Genomic DNA, 14,330 nt, shown 5'->3' with positions numbered 1-14,330 from the left:
GCTCCCACAGCACAGTTCTTCATACCTTTTAATGTTCTTTGTTTCACAACAGATATTGGGTATTTAAACACGGAAATTGTTTTTTTTCCTTTTAAAAGCATCTTAAGGAGAATAAGACATTTTGATGATTTACAGTGCTAAATCTGGTATACATAGTGGCTGTTTGGTGAGAATATCTCTAACATCAGAAGTCTTTAAAAACTAACACTTGCTCCAGGACACAGCTTCCTCCATGTGTGAACTCACGAGCCTCATACTTCTTTTAAAGAAGTGCAGATATGCATATTGTAAACATTTCCTTTGCTCTTATAATACTTTCTTTTAAGCCAGCCTCTTCTTGATTTAAAAAAAGTCTAAAATAGTTCGCCATTTCCCCAAACACACCATTGCTCCTCTGTTTCAGACCAGTCCAGAGTCCAAAAGGCTTGTGCTACAGAGGAACTGACCTGTAATTGCCATGTTAAGGCTTGGTGTGGTTTTACATTTACTCTGTAGTCCCAACGTCACAATGCACAGCATTGCTTTTGACCTCACCCTCTTCAGAAATCACATCAATACTCAGGGGGACATAGACAATTCTCACCTTTGATTGGAGTTGGTTTTCCTTTTATCTACTAATACATCTCCACCAAAACAACGTCTCTTTGGCAGAAAAGTCCTCTTGTTTTGTTACCTTTTCCCGATTTCACTTTGCCGAAGAAAATGAATGTTGTTTGCACTGTCTGCTAATTCTGGGTACTGCTCGATGGACAGCACATAGTACCCATCATATCCTAAAACCTTTCCACTGCTCAGAAGCTGCCTCTTCTCCCCTTCTGTCCAGGGACGAACTCCCTCCTCCCCATCACGCACTCGCTGCTGTTCTCTTGCCCATGCACCAGCCAGGGCACGCTGGCGAGCAAGTTCAAGAACACGACCTTTTTCTTCATCCACTGTGGAGCCATAGCGAATATGTAGGGCCAGAGCACCACGCCGAATCTCCACATCTGCGAAACGGCGTGTCCGACTATCCATGACTGTGGTGGACTGTGAAACGGTCACATTGACACCATTTTCCAGAGTCTTGTGTCCACTAGTAAGGTGCAGTGCAGCAAGGTCGGCATCTGGAAGGCCGGGCTTAACAAAGTAGTGTGTGTCTCGTCCTTCTATAGTGAAGTGAAGATCTTCAAGATAGAAGGCATTATTGAGGATGGTGGCAACCTTGATGCAGTCCTCACTTGCCACATTGAGAGTGTGAGTGTGAACACTGCCTTTGTAGATGGCAAACATGACTGCTCTACCAATGGGAGACGTTGCCGTTGAGAACCAAAGCCAAGACTTTTCACCCCTGCGACCTCGACTGAGACGGACCTCTGGCAGCCGCTCAAATGACAAGAGAGAATATGCTTGTCTGGTTACTTCCTGCTGGACCCCAGAGATAGGCTGTAGGAAAAGTGCAGTGAAACGTTAACACCTGAACATGGCAGCACCTGAATCTCTAGCCATTAAGAAGCTGCTCCTGCTCTCTGCTTCAAAGGTTTTTAGACTCCATCTGCCATAATGGGGTTTTCAAGCCATGTTTCCAGGCCAGAAGTAGATGAATCCCCCATTACAACATTCAGGCAGCACTTGCTGTGTTAGGATCTTATACCAACAAAACTGTAATTGTAGGAATCAAAATGTGGTCATCGCTTAACTAATGCCACACAATGGTAGAAATTACACTTTGTTTGCCTATTATGCAAATGTGGCCCAATTAGATTTGATGTGCAATGAAAAACATGGCAGATTAATTTATTGATGTGTGAGGGAAAAACAAAGTGTCTGTCTGATCCCCTACACCCACATTCATACTGCCTGTTTGTTGGAGTAGCATATTGCCCTTCAGTTGATTTCGTATTCAATATGTATGAAAGACATTAATTAAACCAACCGGCAGATCATCCCACAGCTGACTCTTCCTCAGCTCATAGGATGGCATGCTTAAATCAAACTTTGGGACTGGAAAACCGGGAATGGTGTTGTGCAGATGAAAGCCGAAGGTTACAAGCCAGCTATTTACATCTGTAAAAGAGAAGACATTGAAGAGACATCAAAATGAGCTTACAGTCACATTTATACATTATGCACCTTTCCTCTTGACATCAATGACAATATTGCTTACCTGCAACATATTCTCTCAATTCATGGACTTTGCTGATCGGATTGTTATTTCTGAACATGTATAAATTAAAAGGCGCTGGCTCCTTGCTAACTCTTTTCCAAGTAGTAACATCTGGAACAGTCCACCTTCCAGGCATTATGTCATAGTCCCTCTCTCCAAAATGCAAGAGTTTGGTCAGAGGATCGTACAGTCCCCCATGAAACCCGAGCACCAGCTGAAAGTCTGGGTTTGAGTCGAAGTAGACCTCGCCGTAAGCCGTGTACTGGACCTGTTTTACTAGGAGGCCATTGCTGGTGAAGACGGCCAGGGGTGTGCCAGTGTTATCGCAGGCAATGTAGAACTCCTCACCGCTGCTGATTTCCATAGCAAACACATGGCCTTGCAGGTCATAGTAGAGAGACGTGATCTCTGAGCTGGAGTGGTTGTATACATGTGTAATCCTGGCAGGGTAGCTCAGGTCTGCGTAAAAGTACTGCAGATGTTGGCCCAAGCTAGTCTTGGTGGACACCCGGCGACCAAGTCCATCATAACGATATTGAATTGTCCAACCGTTGCTCTTACTATAGACCCGCACCAACAAGCCTTTTGAGTTGTACTCAAAGATTTCAGCTCCCCGCTGACGTAGGAAGCCATCTTCATCCATTCTGTATTGAATGTCTCCGAGTCGGGTGATGCGATCTCTCAAGTCATAACGCAGCGGTAGCAGCCTAGCACTATTTCCTGGGTTCAGCAAGTGAAGATTCCCATTGAGGTCATATGTGTAGCGCCACATCACTTTGTCATTCAGGAACACCGTTTGGAGCTGGCCATCCACATCATACTCGTAACTGTACTTGGTGGTATTGGCAAAGGGGCCGATCTTTATCTCTCTCTTTGTGACCCGTCCAACATCATCGTACTGGAAAGTGATCCAATACATTAGTGAACGAAAAATCTCATACTGGATCTCCTTGATTCTTCCGTGAGCATCAAAGTGCTTGGTGTACGTCATGACTGCTGTGGATATAATCTGATTGATATCATAATAAATGACCCCAAACTTTCCAAACTGCTCAATCTTCCCTGAAATGTCATCAAACTGGTAGAGGTCAATGGGTAAGGGAGTCTCATTGATCACACCTTGCACACTGGTGACACGTAGGCTGCTGTCGTAAGTGTAATCAAAGCGAGCATTGACCATGCCATCTTCACTGAAACGGAAAATCTGACGGTCCACAAGGGGACCCACTTGGCGGTAACGAATGGAGCAGATGAAACCCTCATTCTGCAGGTTGACCGTCTTCAGAACACCCGCTGTTTCGTCATAGGTGAAGCTGACCCTCGTGCTGTCGTACAACATCTCCGAAAGCTTGTTCTGCCTGCGATACCTATACAGGACCCTGCGGCCTGTGCCGAAGTGACACACTCTCAGCAGGAGGCCATCTTCGCTGTAGTCCACAGCCACGGAGGCGTTGCTCTCTGGGGGGTGATAGAGGTTTCTGTAGTAGCCCACAGAACGGATGGTCTGCATGGCGTAGCGGGCAACACTTGGCATGGTGACAGCCGTCAGTCTGTCCAGAGAGTCGAAGTCGAAGATGTATTGGCGCTGACTGTGGAGGAGGAGAACCATGGACTAGAGAGAAAAGAGTCAAAAAATAGGACATTCTCAGGAGTTATGAAATAATTATGCACAATAGATAAGTGAGATGTCAAGGTAGAGGAACACTCTTTTCAGTTAATACAACTTGTTTGATAATGTATACAAAGAAAAAATACCACAGACGGCTTGTCAAAACATTTCCTAAGAATGTTGATCTTCTTTCAATTAAAGTCAATCTTCAGTGATTTAGTGTTGCAGACCTTTATATATCTGAAAATATTTCTTTTAATTCGTAATACCCACCGAGACCTATTTAATTAATTTATATGCACTTTGGACCAGGCTGTCTTCCAGAGGTTTACCACCCTTCCTGTAAAAATGTCATGCCCAGTCATCCGTTGTTGCACTGAGGTTCCTTGTGCGCCCTGAGCTTTCTGCGTTACTCGTGTCAGAGCACTGACATGGCCTCCCCAGGTCACGCAACGAAGGGATGAGGCCAAGAGTGGGCTGAGAAAATCTCTGCACGATGTTGTAACTCAGCATTTCAGCGCAAATCTATATATACACTTCAAAACAACTCCCTCAGAGGAAGAGGTGGAGAGTGCGATGGGGTACAAGAGGCAGGTATGAAATCTACCGATGCGTTCCTATTTTGTATTTTTAAGTCTTCTTCGGATGGCCTTAGGCTTATTTCCTTTGTTTCCCCTGGATGGATTATTTCTCAGTTCCGCAGTTTAGTTGAACAAATATTGATTACCAGGTACAGGGTCATTGGGAGCATTAAACATTTTGATTTCTTTCCAGGATTACAGTTCTGGGAGCATGTGGCTCATGCAGGCTGTGAGTTGTTTCTATGGATACAGTCCTGGTGAATATTTTTATGTTAGATGTTCACAAAAGAATGGGTGAAAATCAATGGTTTTAGTGCAATAACAGTGTTTGGTAAGTGGGTCGTTTCAGGGTGATCTTTAAGTCTTGTATGGACATGGATCTTGAATCCCCCTGTAGAGATAATGAAAGATTTGATGAACAATATCCTCTGATCCGCTGGCCATGTTATTTGCTCACCTTCTCCAAATAGGTGTAACTCCATGTCTTTCCGTCAGCAAAGACCCTGGATATCAGGCGGCCCTGCGTATCGTACTCCCGTCTCTCAGTAGTTGGGCCTCTCTGCAGGGCGCTGATTTGCCCAGTGCTGGTGCGGCTGACGTTAACGGGCAGCAGTTTGCTACTGGGCACCCACAGGACCGGGTGGCCCGCTGTGTCGTAAATAATCTTTAAGAGGAACTTCCTGTGGTCATCGTAAATCTTCTCCGTCCTCAAGGTACGATCATAATCGACAGAAAGAATGTTCCGTCCATTCACCTGTGGGAAAGACTCGAGTCTGTCAGTGTATTATCGGAATGAACACATTTGTTTTGAGATTAAAATACGATTAAGATAGCATGTTCCTTCCCTGGCTGAATCTTATATCTGTGTTCACTGAGACTTGTGCTACATTAGTCACATAGACGAACACCCACTTGACAAGCTTCATTAAACTGAGAGACACTGGCAATTGTTCAGGGGCGCTTAAATCACAACCGATAAATTTAGTGGTCACGAAATTTACTGTGAGGCAAAGCAACCGCCCGAGATAAGTTCATAAAGTAAAACATAAATCTGAGTGTCAGATTCTGTGAAGAGGAAATGGCAAAATGTGAACCTATATTCACAATTAGAACACTGATGTCCCTCTTCATCAGAAACTTGACATTTATCTGACTCATAAAAGATAACATAGCGTGGAAAGAAGGACAGCAGATATGTTGTACAAGGTCATATTAAGGACAGTGGGACAGCCAAAGACATAAAGTAACATCTGTCATTTGTTGGAGAGAATTAATGATGTTGAACACGGGTTAACCCGAGTGGAAATCGATTCCCCAACCCGAACAGTTTCGCCGCTGAGCTACATCTTCCCCACAGCAACGGAAAAACTCCCTTTGATGCAATAGTGATTATTAATAAATAAATTAGACATACCCTAAGCTTGCGTCCAAACACAATAACTTTCCCCCTGGCTTGTTCTTTGCGGAAACGCCACTCCACCAAGTTTTGCCCACTTTCCCCTGGCAAGCTCATGTTGCGTCTGGCTACAGTCGGGTTGGCAGCGCCCGCCAGGATGTGGGGCTCTGTCTGATAGTGGGTGTCCATCCCGTTGGCATAGGTAATCCTCAGAGAGTTGTCAAAGCCCACTTGATAGCTGCTTCTACATTGGTCTGTACATTGAGATAGGAAGAAACAGGAATGGATAATTACATGCAAGAATTAATGTTACTGATGATAATTACTGGTTGCACGTAATTGTGTTAAACATACTTATTTAAATTTTTCTGATCACGAGAATGTCCGTGAATAATGATGTTAGAAAATAGTGGAGCATCTGGCTGCATGGCTTACAAACCATTTAAATACAAGGTTGACATGTCTGTCTGACACCCAAAACCACACACTGAGCAAGTAATCATTTACACAGTCGTCTGTCAGGCCCACTGAGCTCTAATGATACACGACTTAAGCTTACTCAACATTGCCCCGGCGACCTCTGGAACAATGACAAATAACCACGTGCTAAGTATCCACCTGAGGTTGGAGGATGAGTAGTGCGGTCTTACCCAGAGCCAGAGTGTAGAAAGCACGGATGGTGGAGGTATTAGTGGTAATGCTGATTTCTTCATCGCTTAAGGAGCTTTCGATGTCCACTGTTAAAGCGCTGTATATGTCCGTGTACAAGTTATTCACCATTCCAGTGGGGAACGTCACATTCATTAGCCTTCCCTCACTGTCGTAACTGTTTGAAGAGAACATCAAATGACAAAGCTTGGATGTGTGCAAGGACTTTCCTTCAGTATATTCAATTATCAGAGCCCTTTGTAGTTGTTGAGTAAGAACATCCGCTCATTGTAATTAAAACATCACAGTTTCTTATTAATTTTGATATTTTTTTTACATCAATTTCCAGGACATGAACAAATTCACTTCGACAACAATCCAAAGCTCTGCCCAAACATTTGATATGGTTCAATGACACATCTAATCAACCATCAGTTTTACATGAAACACATCAGCTCGTAATGATTTCAATTATTTTAATGATTGATGCACCGTTATTATCTCAAATGAATGCTCTGGTTATTTTAGTTATAGTGAGAATGAGAACGTCATTCCGAACATAATGTGACACGACGGCATATTCCACAAGGGAGAAAAATTCAATCACAGAGAGGCAACAGCACAAAAGGAAATAACACTTCTAGCCCCGGCACAGAGTTCATTAAGTCCAGCTAAATAATAAAAAGTATGTTATAATGAAATAAGCTCATTAGCTGAGTCAATTATTTTTCCCACCTTTCCTTTTTGAATTCATGTATGGCAAAACATTATGCTATTAAAACGAACACTTCCTTTGCTGTTTTTCTGCCTCCTGACCTCTGGAAAATTAATAAAGATATAATAGATGATACACATGCTTTAGTTAAGTTAAAGAATTTTAAAAAGGCATCTTTTATGCATATTGGGTTATTAGGGTCTTCTGTAACTAGGCTATTTTACAGATTTGAGGCACATTTTATAATTAGGTTTCAATTAAATGTGCACCCTAAAGCAGTTTGCAGGTAAGTAGGGTTACCAATTATAGTGAGAGTAAACTGGCCCTATGATATTAAATGAACAGGAACACACACACACACGCACACACCAGCCACGCGCAAATACAGCTATAAAAATGCTATTTATCTTTGGCTATTATGGGATTTTAATGTTGTATTTTTGAGCCCAATAACAGCAATTGGGTAGCAGCATCAAACACAGATCCCTGGCAAAGTGGGAGACAAATCTTAAGCACAATATACTTCTTCCCCATTTAGTAGAGTGTGAAAAGCAGGCGATGCATTTCCCAAACACAACATTATGTGCCAGCATGCATTTACTTAAACTATTTGCAGTGGTATGCAGAAAGCAGAGGGAGTTTAATTTGTATCGCAGCCAGGTTCCTGCAGTGGGCAAAAATTAAGTGTAACCCATATCAGTGTGAGTTTGTTCATGTGATTAAGACTTCAAACACATGAATCTTACCAGCGCTCGCCATACTTACTCATAGAACGTTGTCCATCCAATCTCTGATGTCTTTGTTGCCAGCAGGCCGTTGTTACCGTGGTAAGTAAGAAGCACCAGCTCCTGGCCCTGAGCGGTGAGTGTTTTTAGCCCGCCATTGGTTCCCATGCTGAGCCAGATCACCTGGTTGTCAGGGGCGACAATACGCACTGGCATGCGGTTTGGATCTCTACGGATTCTCAGAGTGTTGCCACTGCTGTCGGTAACAGCTGTTATGTCATTCTCTGTGCTGTAGCTGAAGGTAAATTTGGATTCGCCAGTGAGCAGGCTCGCAGTGTGTTGATGGGTGCCATTGATGTCAAACACATACAGCTCCTGGGCGTCAGGGGATGCCACCTCATATGCACTGGCACTGGAGGTCAAAGTTGGCCCGTTTCTAGCGATTGCCCGGATGCGGATGTTGCCCAGGTCAGCCACGTATAGTGTTCCATCTGGAGCAGCCACGAGAGAGGACGGGGCATTGAGCCGGGCATCTTTGGCATAGCCGTCCCCTGTCTGGTAACAATCGCAGTTGGCATCATTCTTGCAGTCACAGTCGGAGGGAGCCCCGGCCAAATGCGTTATCTCACCATCCACAGAAACCTTCCGGATCCGGCTCAGCTTTCTCTCGTCCGTCTCAGCTATGTAGATGGAGCCGTGGTATGATACGGCGATGGAGACAGCAGATTCCAAGGGCGTTAACTGTGCCCTTTGACCACCAGCTACACCGTGCTCCATTCCAGCCAACGGGCAATGGATAGGTCTGCCGGCTGCAATACTCACTTGGCCATTCTCTGTGATTCGCAGCACTATGTTGTTGTCGAGCACAAACAGGGAATTGTCCATAGGGCTAACAGCCAGGTCTGTGGGCCACTCCAAAATCACCTACAATACAGGACACAGTATTAGATTATGGCCTTTCACAACATCACTGATATTAAACAGCTGAATTACAATTCAACATAATCCATCCACTTGCATTCAATCAAGTTAAGTAACATTTATGTACATTAGAGCATAAAGCAAATTTGGAGCTGCAGTACAAGGCCTCTCCATCATTGAATTTACACTTTCAATGTAAGTAACATGTCATGTGAGTTACTGCAGGTCTCGGCATACCTTCACAACATGTGACATAACACATTAGAGCCATTCTCACACACACACAAAGCTATATATCCACTATATAACATCTGCTGATCAGCTCGATGAGATGTCTGTCCATATTATCGTTTATATATTATTTTTATTTTAAAAGAATAACCACAATGCAACAAAGCCAGTTGCATAATGAAGTATTGAAATGACTGTTAAATCAGAGAAAAAGTGCACAGCAAACCAAAGCGCAAGTAATAAAAAGCTCAGAACATAAAAAAGATGGCTTTGTGTCAGCCTCCTCCAACTCAGCAGCAGTTGCAGGATCCTGTTATGCCTTTTTGAGCTTGTATTCAGACAAACCCTTCATAAAGTCATATCAGGCATATGCTTCTAAGTGCAGAGTTGAGAGTTTGGGCCGGGCTCAGAACGGTCAAACCCGTCTGTGGCAGCCAGATGCCCTAATGTGGAAGTACGTCAAGGCCTTTAGGCAGCAGCACACGTTTTCACTGAAAACTCATCATGTCCTTGTACAAAGCAAAACAGCAATCCTTTTAATTTGTTGATCCATGACTATGGAAGCCTTGTGACACTCTTGTTTTGTTTTGAGAATCACACCTCACTAATGGATCTACTTTAGTTGAATTGCAACATGTTTAAAACCAACTTCAAAAGAATACATGACTGAAATAGTAGAGCTGAGGCATTTTCAATAATTAAGCTTGTGGATGATGAAAGTGTGAAATGGTCGTAGGTTTGCCTTTAATGATAAACCTTATTTTCTGCTGAAATTTGAAAGACATTAATTGGAAATCTGACACTGTAACCATGGCTAACAAGCTTGGCATAGTATTAGTATGTCATAATTCCACTAATTACTGTAATGTGGCTGATGTCCGCAACGTTTTTCCACAGTAACAGCAAAATGCACACTTAAGTGGTTTTTCTCACAGAGATAGCGAGCTGCAGTGCGTTAGGAAAGCGTTAAAGTGAGCGTCAAGTTCACATTCAACATCTCCTTTGTGTGCGGCGCGGTCAGCCAACGTTATTATTTCTTTCAGCCGGAGTGTTTCATCCTTTGCTGTGACTGAGACGCCTATAGAAAACATTTTCATTAACGCGGCTGTCTCCCAACGTGTTTGCTCTTTGCTGCATCTGTGCATATGCTGCGAAGATAGACTATATTAAAAACCATCACTTATAATCAGGGCTGCATTGAAATCGCATGAATTATCGAGGAAGTCAGTTGCTCAAAAAATTGCAGCGTGTTTTGCCTGAAGAGATCACAGATGTGCTGAGCAGGAAAGTTTGTTAAACGTTACCCAGTTGTCAAAAAAAGTTTGAATCACTCGTGATGATCACAGTGTTTTCATCTCAACTGGTACTCAATTGGTACATGTGTGACCGACGCATTTCCAGCATTAAGATCGAGAATTTTGTACCGTGATGAGAGCCACCACACCAACATGCTGTGAGAAAATCATTAATTGCAATACGTGTTGGAATAATTGCAAAATGGTGAAGTCTTAATCATAATACAGCTAATTTTCCAAAGGTTAGACGGGGCAGACATTAGCTCACAGGGCAGCCCAGATGAGTTTTCAGGATTGGCACGACGGCAGAGTCTTTGTGGAGCACCCTCCCCCTCCCCCACCCCCTCTTCTGCTGTAAGAAGGTCAGCCTGTCCTCATTTAATTGCTGTCAGGAGTCCTGATCATTATCCGACGTTTTTGTAAGGGGTCTTGTAGTGTAAGTGGTTGAACAAGCTGATGTATCACTGGCCAACACCCAAACGAAAGCTGCAGTCAAGTCATGTAAAATGTCTTCATACAAAACCTTGTCAAGTGCCTCCGGCCTAAATTGGCTAGAACACGCGTGCGTCAACAATACTGTCCTGTCACTGTTATGCACCAGTTCCTCCCGAAAGTGCAGGCGACATTAAAGAGAGAAGTACGCTTCACTCACTGCACTTCCTGTTGCACCTGTTTCATGAATAACTTGTACTGGTGCCAAACGCTTCTTAATAAATCTGCGCCCTTCTGTCTCGTAGATCTTTTTTAGTTAAAATCCACCGCTCGCAGAAGTAAAACGTTTCACACCTCGCCGGCAGTAGCAGCAGTTTGTTTGGAATAAATGGAAGAAGTGGGCAGTTACTATGAGCCGCGACAGCAACAAAGACAGGAGAGGCACCGCCAGAAATTTAATCTTCATCAACAGACTCGCACTCCCCTCAAGTAAGAGTAATATATATTTCCCAAGAGGTAGAAGCCGTTTCCCCCCGCCCCAATAATGAATTCTGACCTGAAATTTAAACTGACAAGTGTTGAACACAGAAATCGACTCTTTAATATGAGATTGCAAACTAAGTGAAGTGTGGCCGTCAGCACGTGTGATGTGTGTCCAACAAACGTTGAATGTGAACCGTAAATCCTCACAACCCAATGTTTTGAGAACAAAGAGGTTTTTGCTTTTTTCAGACATGCTGGAACATTTTGGAATAGCTGTGCACATGCAGAAATGGAGCATGCGGAGGTGTGTCTACACAAATATAACCAGATGAAAATAAAAAATCTGAATCTGACGCTGAGGAAAATAGATTCAACATTCACCACAGACAGCGCTCCCCCCTTTCAGCTCACTCATGCTCTCTGAATGACTAAAATGTAAATAGAAACAGGGCTGTCGGATGACCTAGTAATTAGTGCGGGTTACCTAACTACTGGCAGACTGAGGTTTTATCCCCTGTGTGGCTTTATGCGGCTGCCAACGTAACCTTGGGCAAGCACTAACCCCTGCTGCACGCACGCCGCAAACACAGGGGCACGGAAACAAACCGTCAAGCATGCGTCGGCGAATAAAAGATGTGTAATTGTTTCATTAAAGCCTTCATTAAAACGCTCTTGAATTGTGATTTTTATTCCCCCACAGGCGGTTAAATCAGGTTGACACTCTCAATGCGGCTGTGAGCCTGATCTCAAGCTTGGATAACACAAAAGTGCAATTTTATTGGCTTGCAGCAAATTATTAGGTAGATGCTAAAAAGTGAAGAGCCCCGATTGTCTTCCCACACACACACACACACAGGCGCACACACAGATTGTATCCTCTGCTGTTTACATAAAAAAAACATTCCTGCATTTTCACATTTCCATCATGTAGCAATTATCTGTCTTCGCCGAGACACGAGACATCTGCTTGTTTGTGTCCTGTCGCCGTTTTCCGACCATCTACTTCCTCTGCAGCGCTTTGTTTGTAGTCTTTTTAGTGCAGTGTCACTGATCAGTTTACCCTCTTTGTAAGCCGATCTGCATTACAACATCAAAAATCTAATTAAAATGTAAATTGGTTGGATTAGAAAAAAAAATAAAATGCCCACCGTCCATGTCTGATGGTGCGCAGGGGAAGAGGAGGGAGAACTAGAAGGCAATTTCATTCTCAACAGCCAATCCACTCTAGAATTCAATTCCGCAGAAACGGGGGAACAGAGTTTCGCCTAGAACACATTCTGCCTCGCGCCATAAAAGCCTGTCTTTTTTATTTTCTTCATTATTCATCTTAAGTCGAGTCTGTTAATGGAAAGGAGTGAAACAAGAGTGGGAAGGCAGCCAGCGGTTGGGGGGTCGGGGGAGGGGGGGTGTGGCGCGTTTCGGTTGGACTTTTTTATTTAGGAGGTGTCATGGTACTGTAAGCGCTGTATCCTATTGTGCTGGGACACGCCGACGCTTCTATTCACGCACGGTAAATTGCGCCGGACAAAGTCGGAGCCCGTTGTCAGAAAGAGGTTTCACGCGTGGCAAATTCACCAGCGTTCACCGCTTCATTATTATGTATCGCGCAAGTGTCCTCAATCCTGCAAAAATTTCTAGTGGAACACTGAACACTAAATGAGCTGCAGCCACATCAAAACAAGCCCCAAAAACTGAATAATTATTCTTCCCTTCCTATCATCTGCCGTGACCTGAAAACTCATCTCTTCAATAAACACTTCACATCTTCCCCTTCCTGCCTAAATCACATCCTCCTCTGCCATATTTCTCTTCTGCACTGTAGCTGAAAATGCCCCAGTCGTCGAGAGAGAGAAAGAGAATCTACATTTTCTCACTCTTGGATGTCTCCTCGCCGAGCACCTTGTAACGTCGGTGATCTTGCGGTTTCAAGCTCGTTCTTTTGTTGTTCACGTGACGCTGAATAAGACTGCCGGGTAAATGTCTAAAATATGAATGCCGGCGTGAGTTGAAGACAGAGAACCAGTCAGGATCTATTGCTGCTACTTACAAAATGTGCTCTAGTTCAGGTGTAGTATGCCCAGTTACACAACTCTGATGATGAGTCATAGGTGGGCAAGTGGAACAGTGGGAGGGGGCAAGAGGTGGTGCTTTGACATGCTTTGTGAAGCTCGTGGAAGCCTGGACTAAAAGCCGTCTGGCAATTGTGCGTGTAAGCCACCTGATTGACGTCCATGCTGTTGTCGCAGGTCAGGGGCCGAGCCGACGTGAGGTCGTTGGAACCCAGGAAAGTGGAGACGATGCCGTTCTGGTCCACCTTTCGGATCGTGGTGCCGTCCACGAAGTAGATCAAGCCGTTCTTGTCCACCGCGATACCTGTTGAGGTCAGAGCGCCGCCGTGAGAGGGTGTAAAGTGGTTGGGGGGGTGGGGGGGGGGAGGGGCTTTGCGACAACAGGAAAACACTGTAGATAATGCTGCATCTCCACCTGCATGACTCAGTGGACGGAACACGATGGATACATGTGTCAAGCTTGCCTTCCCATTATTCAGGTCACTGCAAAAAGCACATCTATCAATAATTCAAACACTGCTTTTCTGCTTTTAAATAATTTCTCAGGCTGAAGTGGGAAAGGCTGTATTCATTCGGTATATATGCACTCTGCAGCGCCTTGTAACCCCGGCTCTAAAAACGGAACCTCGGAGGTGGGGTGGGGTGTAGGGGGGGTGGAGTGTCAATGAGTGGTGCGTTTGGGAAATTTTTCGACATTGGCAATCATCAACAATCTGCACTCCATTTGAGGAATGGATGAGCGAGGGAGCGGAAATGACAGCTTTGGCCAATTTTAGATGAAAAGGGTGCGAGACAGGCAGTTGCCATGGTGACGGCCGCCGACTAAATTGTCTGAATGATTGAGTGTCGGCTCAGGGTTGTAAGTTTCGGGCCGATCTAGTGCGGAGTCGCAATCGCCACATGTCCCACACAGGGAAAATACATTAACAGGCCACAGCAGCCTCCACACCTCTCTCTGTGTCACTGTGCTGCTTAATAGAGACCAGCGCCTGCGGGAATTCACTTGTACCTCACATACACCCCGACTATACTCCATTCTCTGGGCCCCAATATGGTTTCAACAATACAGGCCTTTGGATGTA

General features: G+C 44.4%; 1 protein-coding gene across 2 annotated transcripts in view; it reads right to left on the bottom strand.

The window, feature by feature from the left end:
• Window positions 1–483: 483 nt before the first annotated feature.
• The window catches only part of LOC142999350 (teneurin-3), a 126,284-nt gene continuing 112,437 nt past the window's right edge, over window positions 484–14,330 (bottom strand). For both annotated transcript variants that reach the window (XM_076148847.1, XM_076148846.1), the window contains exons 21-28: window positions 13,398–13,552; window positions 7,858–8,741; window positions 6,380–6,555; window positions 5,748–5,983; window positions 4,791–5,087; window positions 2,144–3,755; window positions 1,913–2,043; window positions 484–1,422 (exon numbers count right to left, since the gene is read on the bottom strand). In XM_076148847.1, coding sequence (XP_076004962.1) covers window positions 670–1,422; window positions 1,913–2,043; window positions 2,144–3,755; window positions 4,791–5,087; window positions 5,748–5,983; window positions 6,380–6,555; window positions 7,858–8,741; window positions 13,398–13,552 — 4,244 coding nt within the window. In that variant the 3' untranslated portion in view covers window positions 484–669. The remainder of the gene's footprint in view (window positions 1,423–1,912; window positions 2,044–2,143; window positions 3,756–4,790; window positions 5,088–5,747; window positions 5,984–6,379; window positions 6,556–7,857; window positions 8,742–13,397; window positions 13,553–14,330) is intronic.

This window comes from Genypterus blacodes, unplaced genomic scaffold (genome assembly GCF_046128005.1).
Source record: "Genypterus blacodes isolate CSIRO-AG114 ecotype Tasmania unplaced genomic scaffold, CSIRO-AGI_Gbla_v1 ptg000044l_1, whole genome shotgun sequence".
NCBI classification, from domain to species: domain Eukaryota; kingdom Metazoa; phylum Chordata; class Actinopteri; order Ophidiiformes; family Ophidiidae; genus Genypterus; species Genypterus blacodes.
This window is presented reverse-complemented; position numbering and strand designations above follow the sequence as displayed.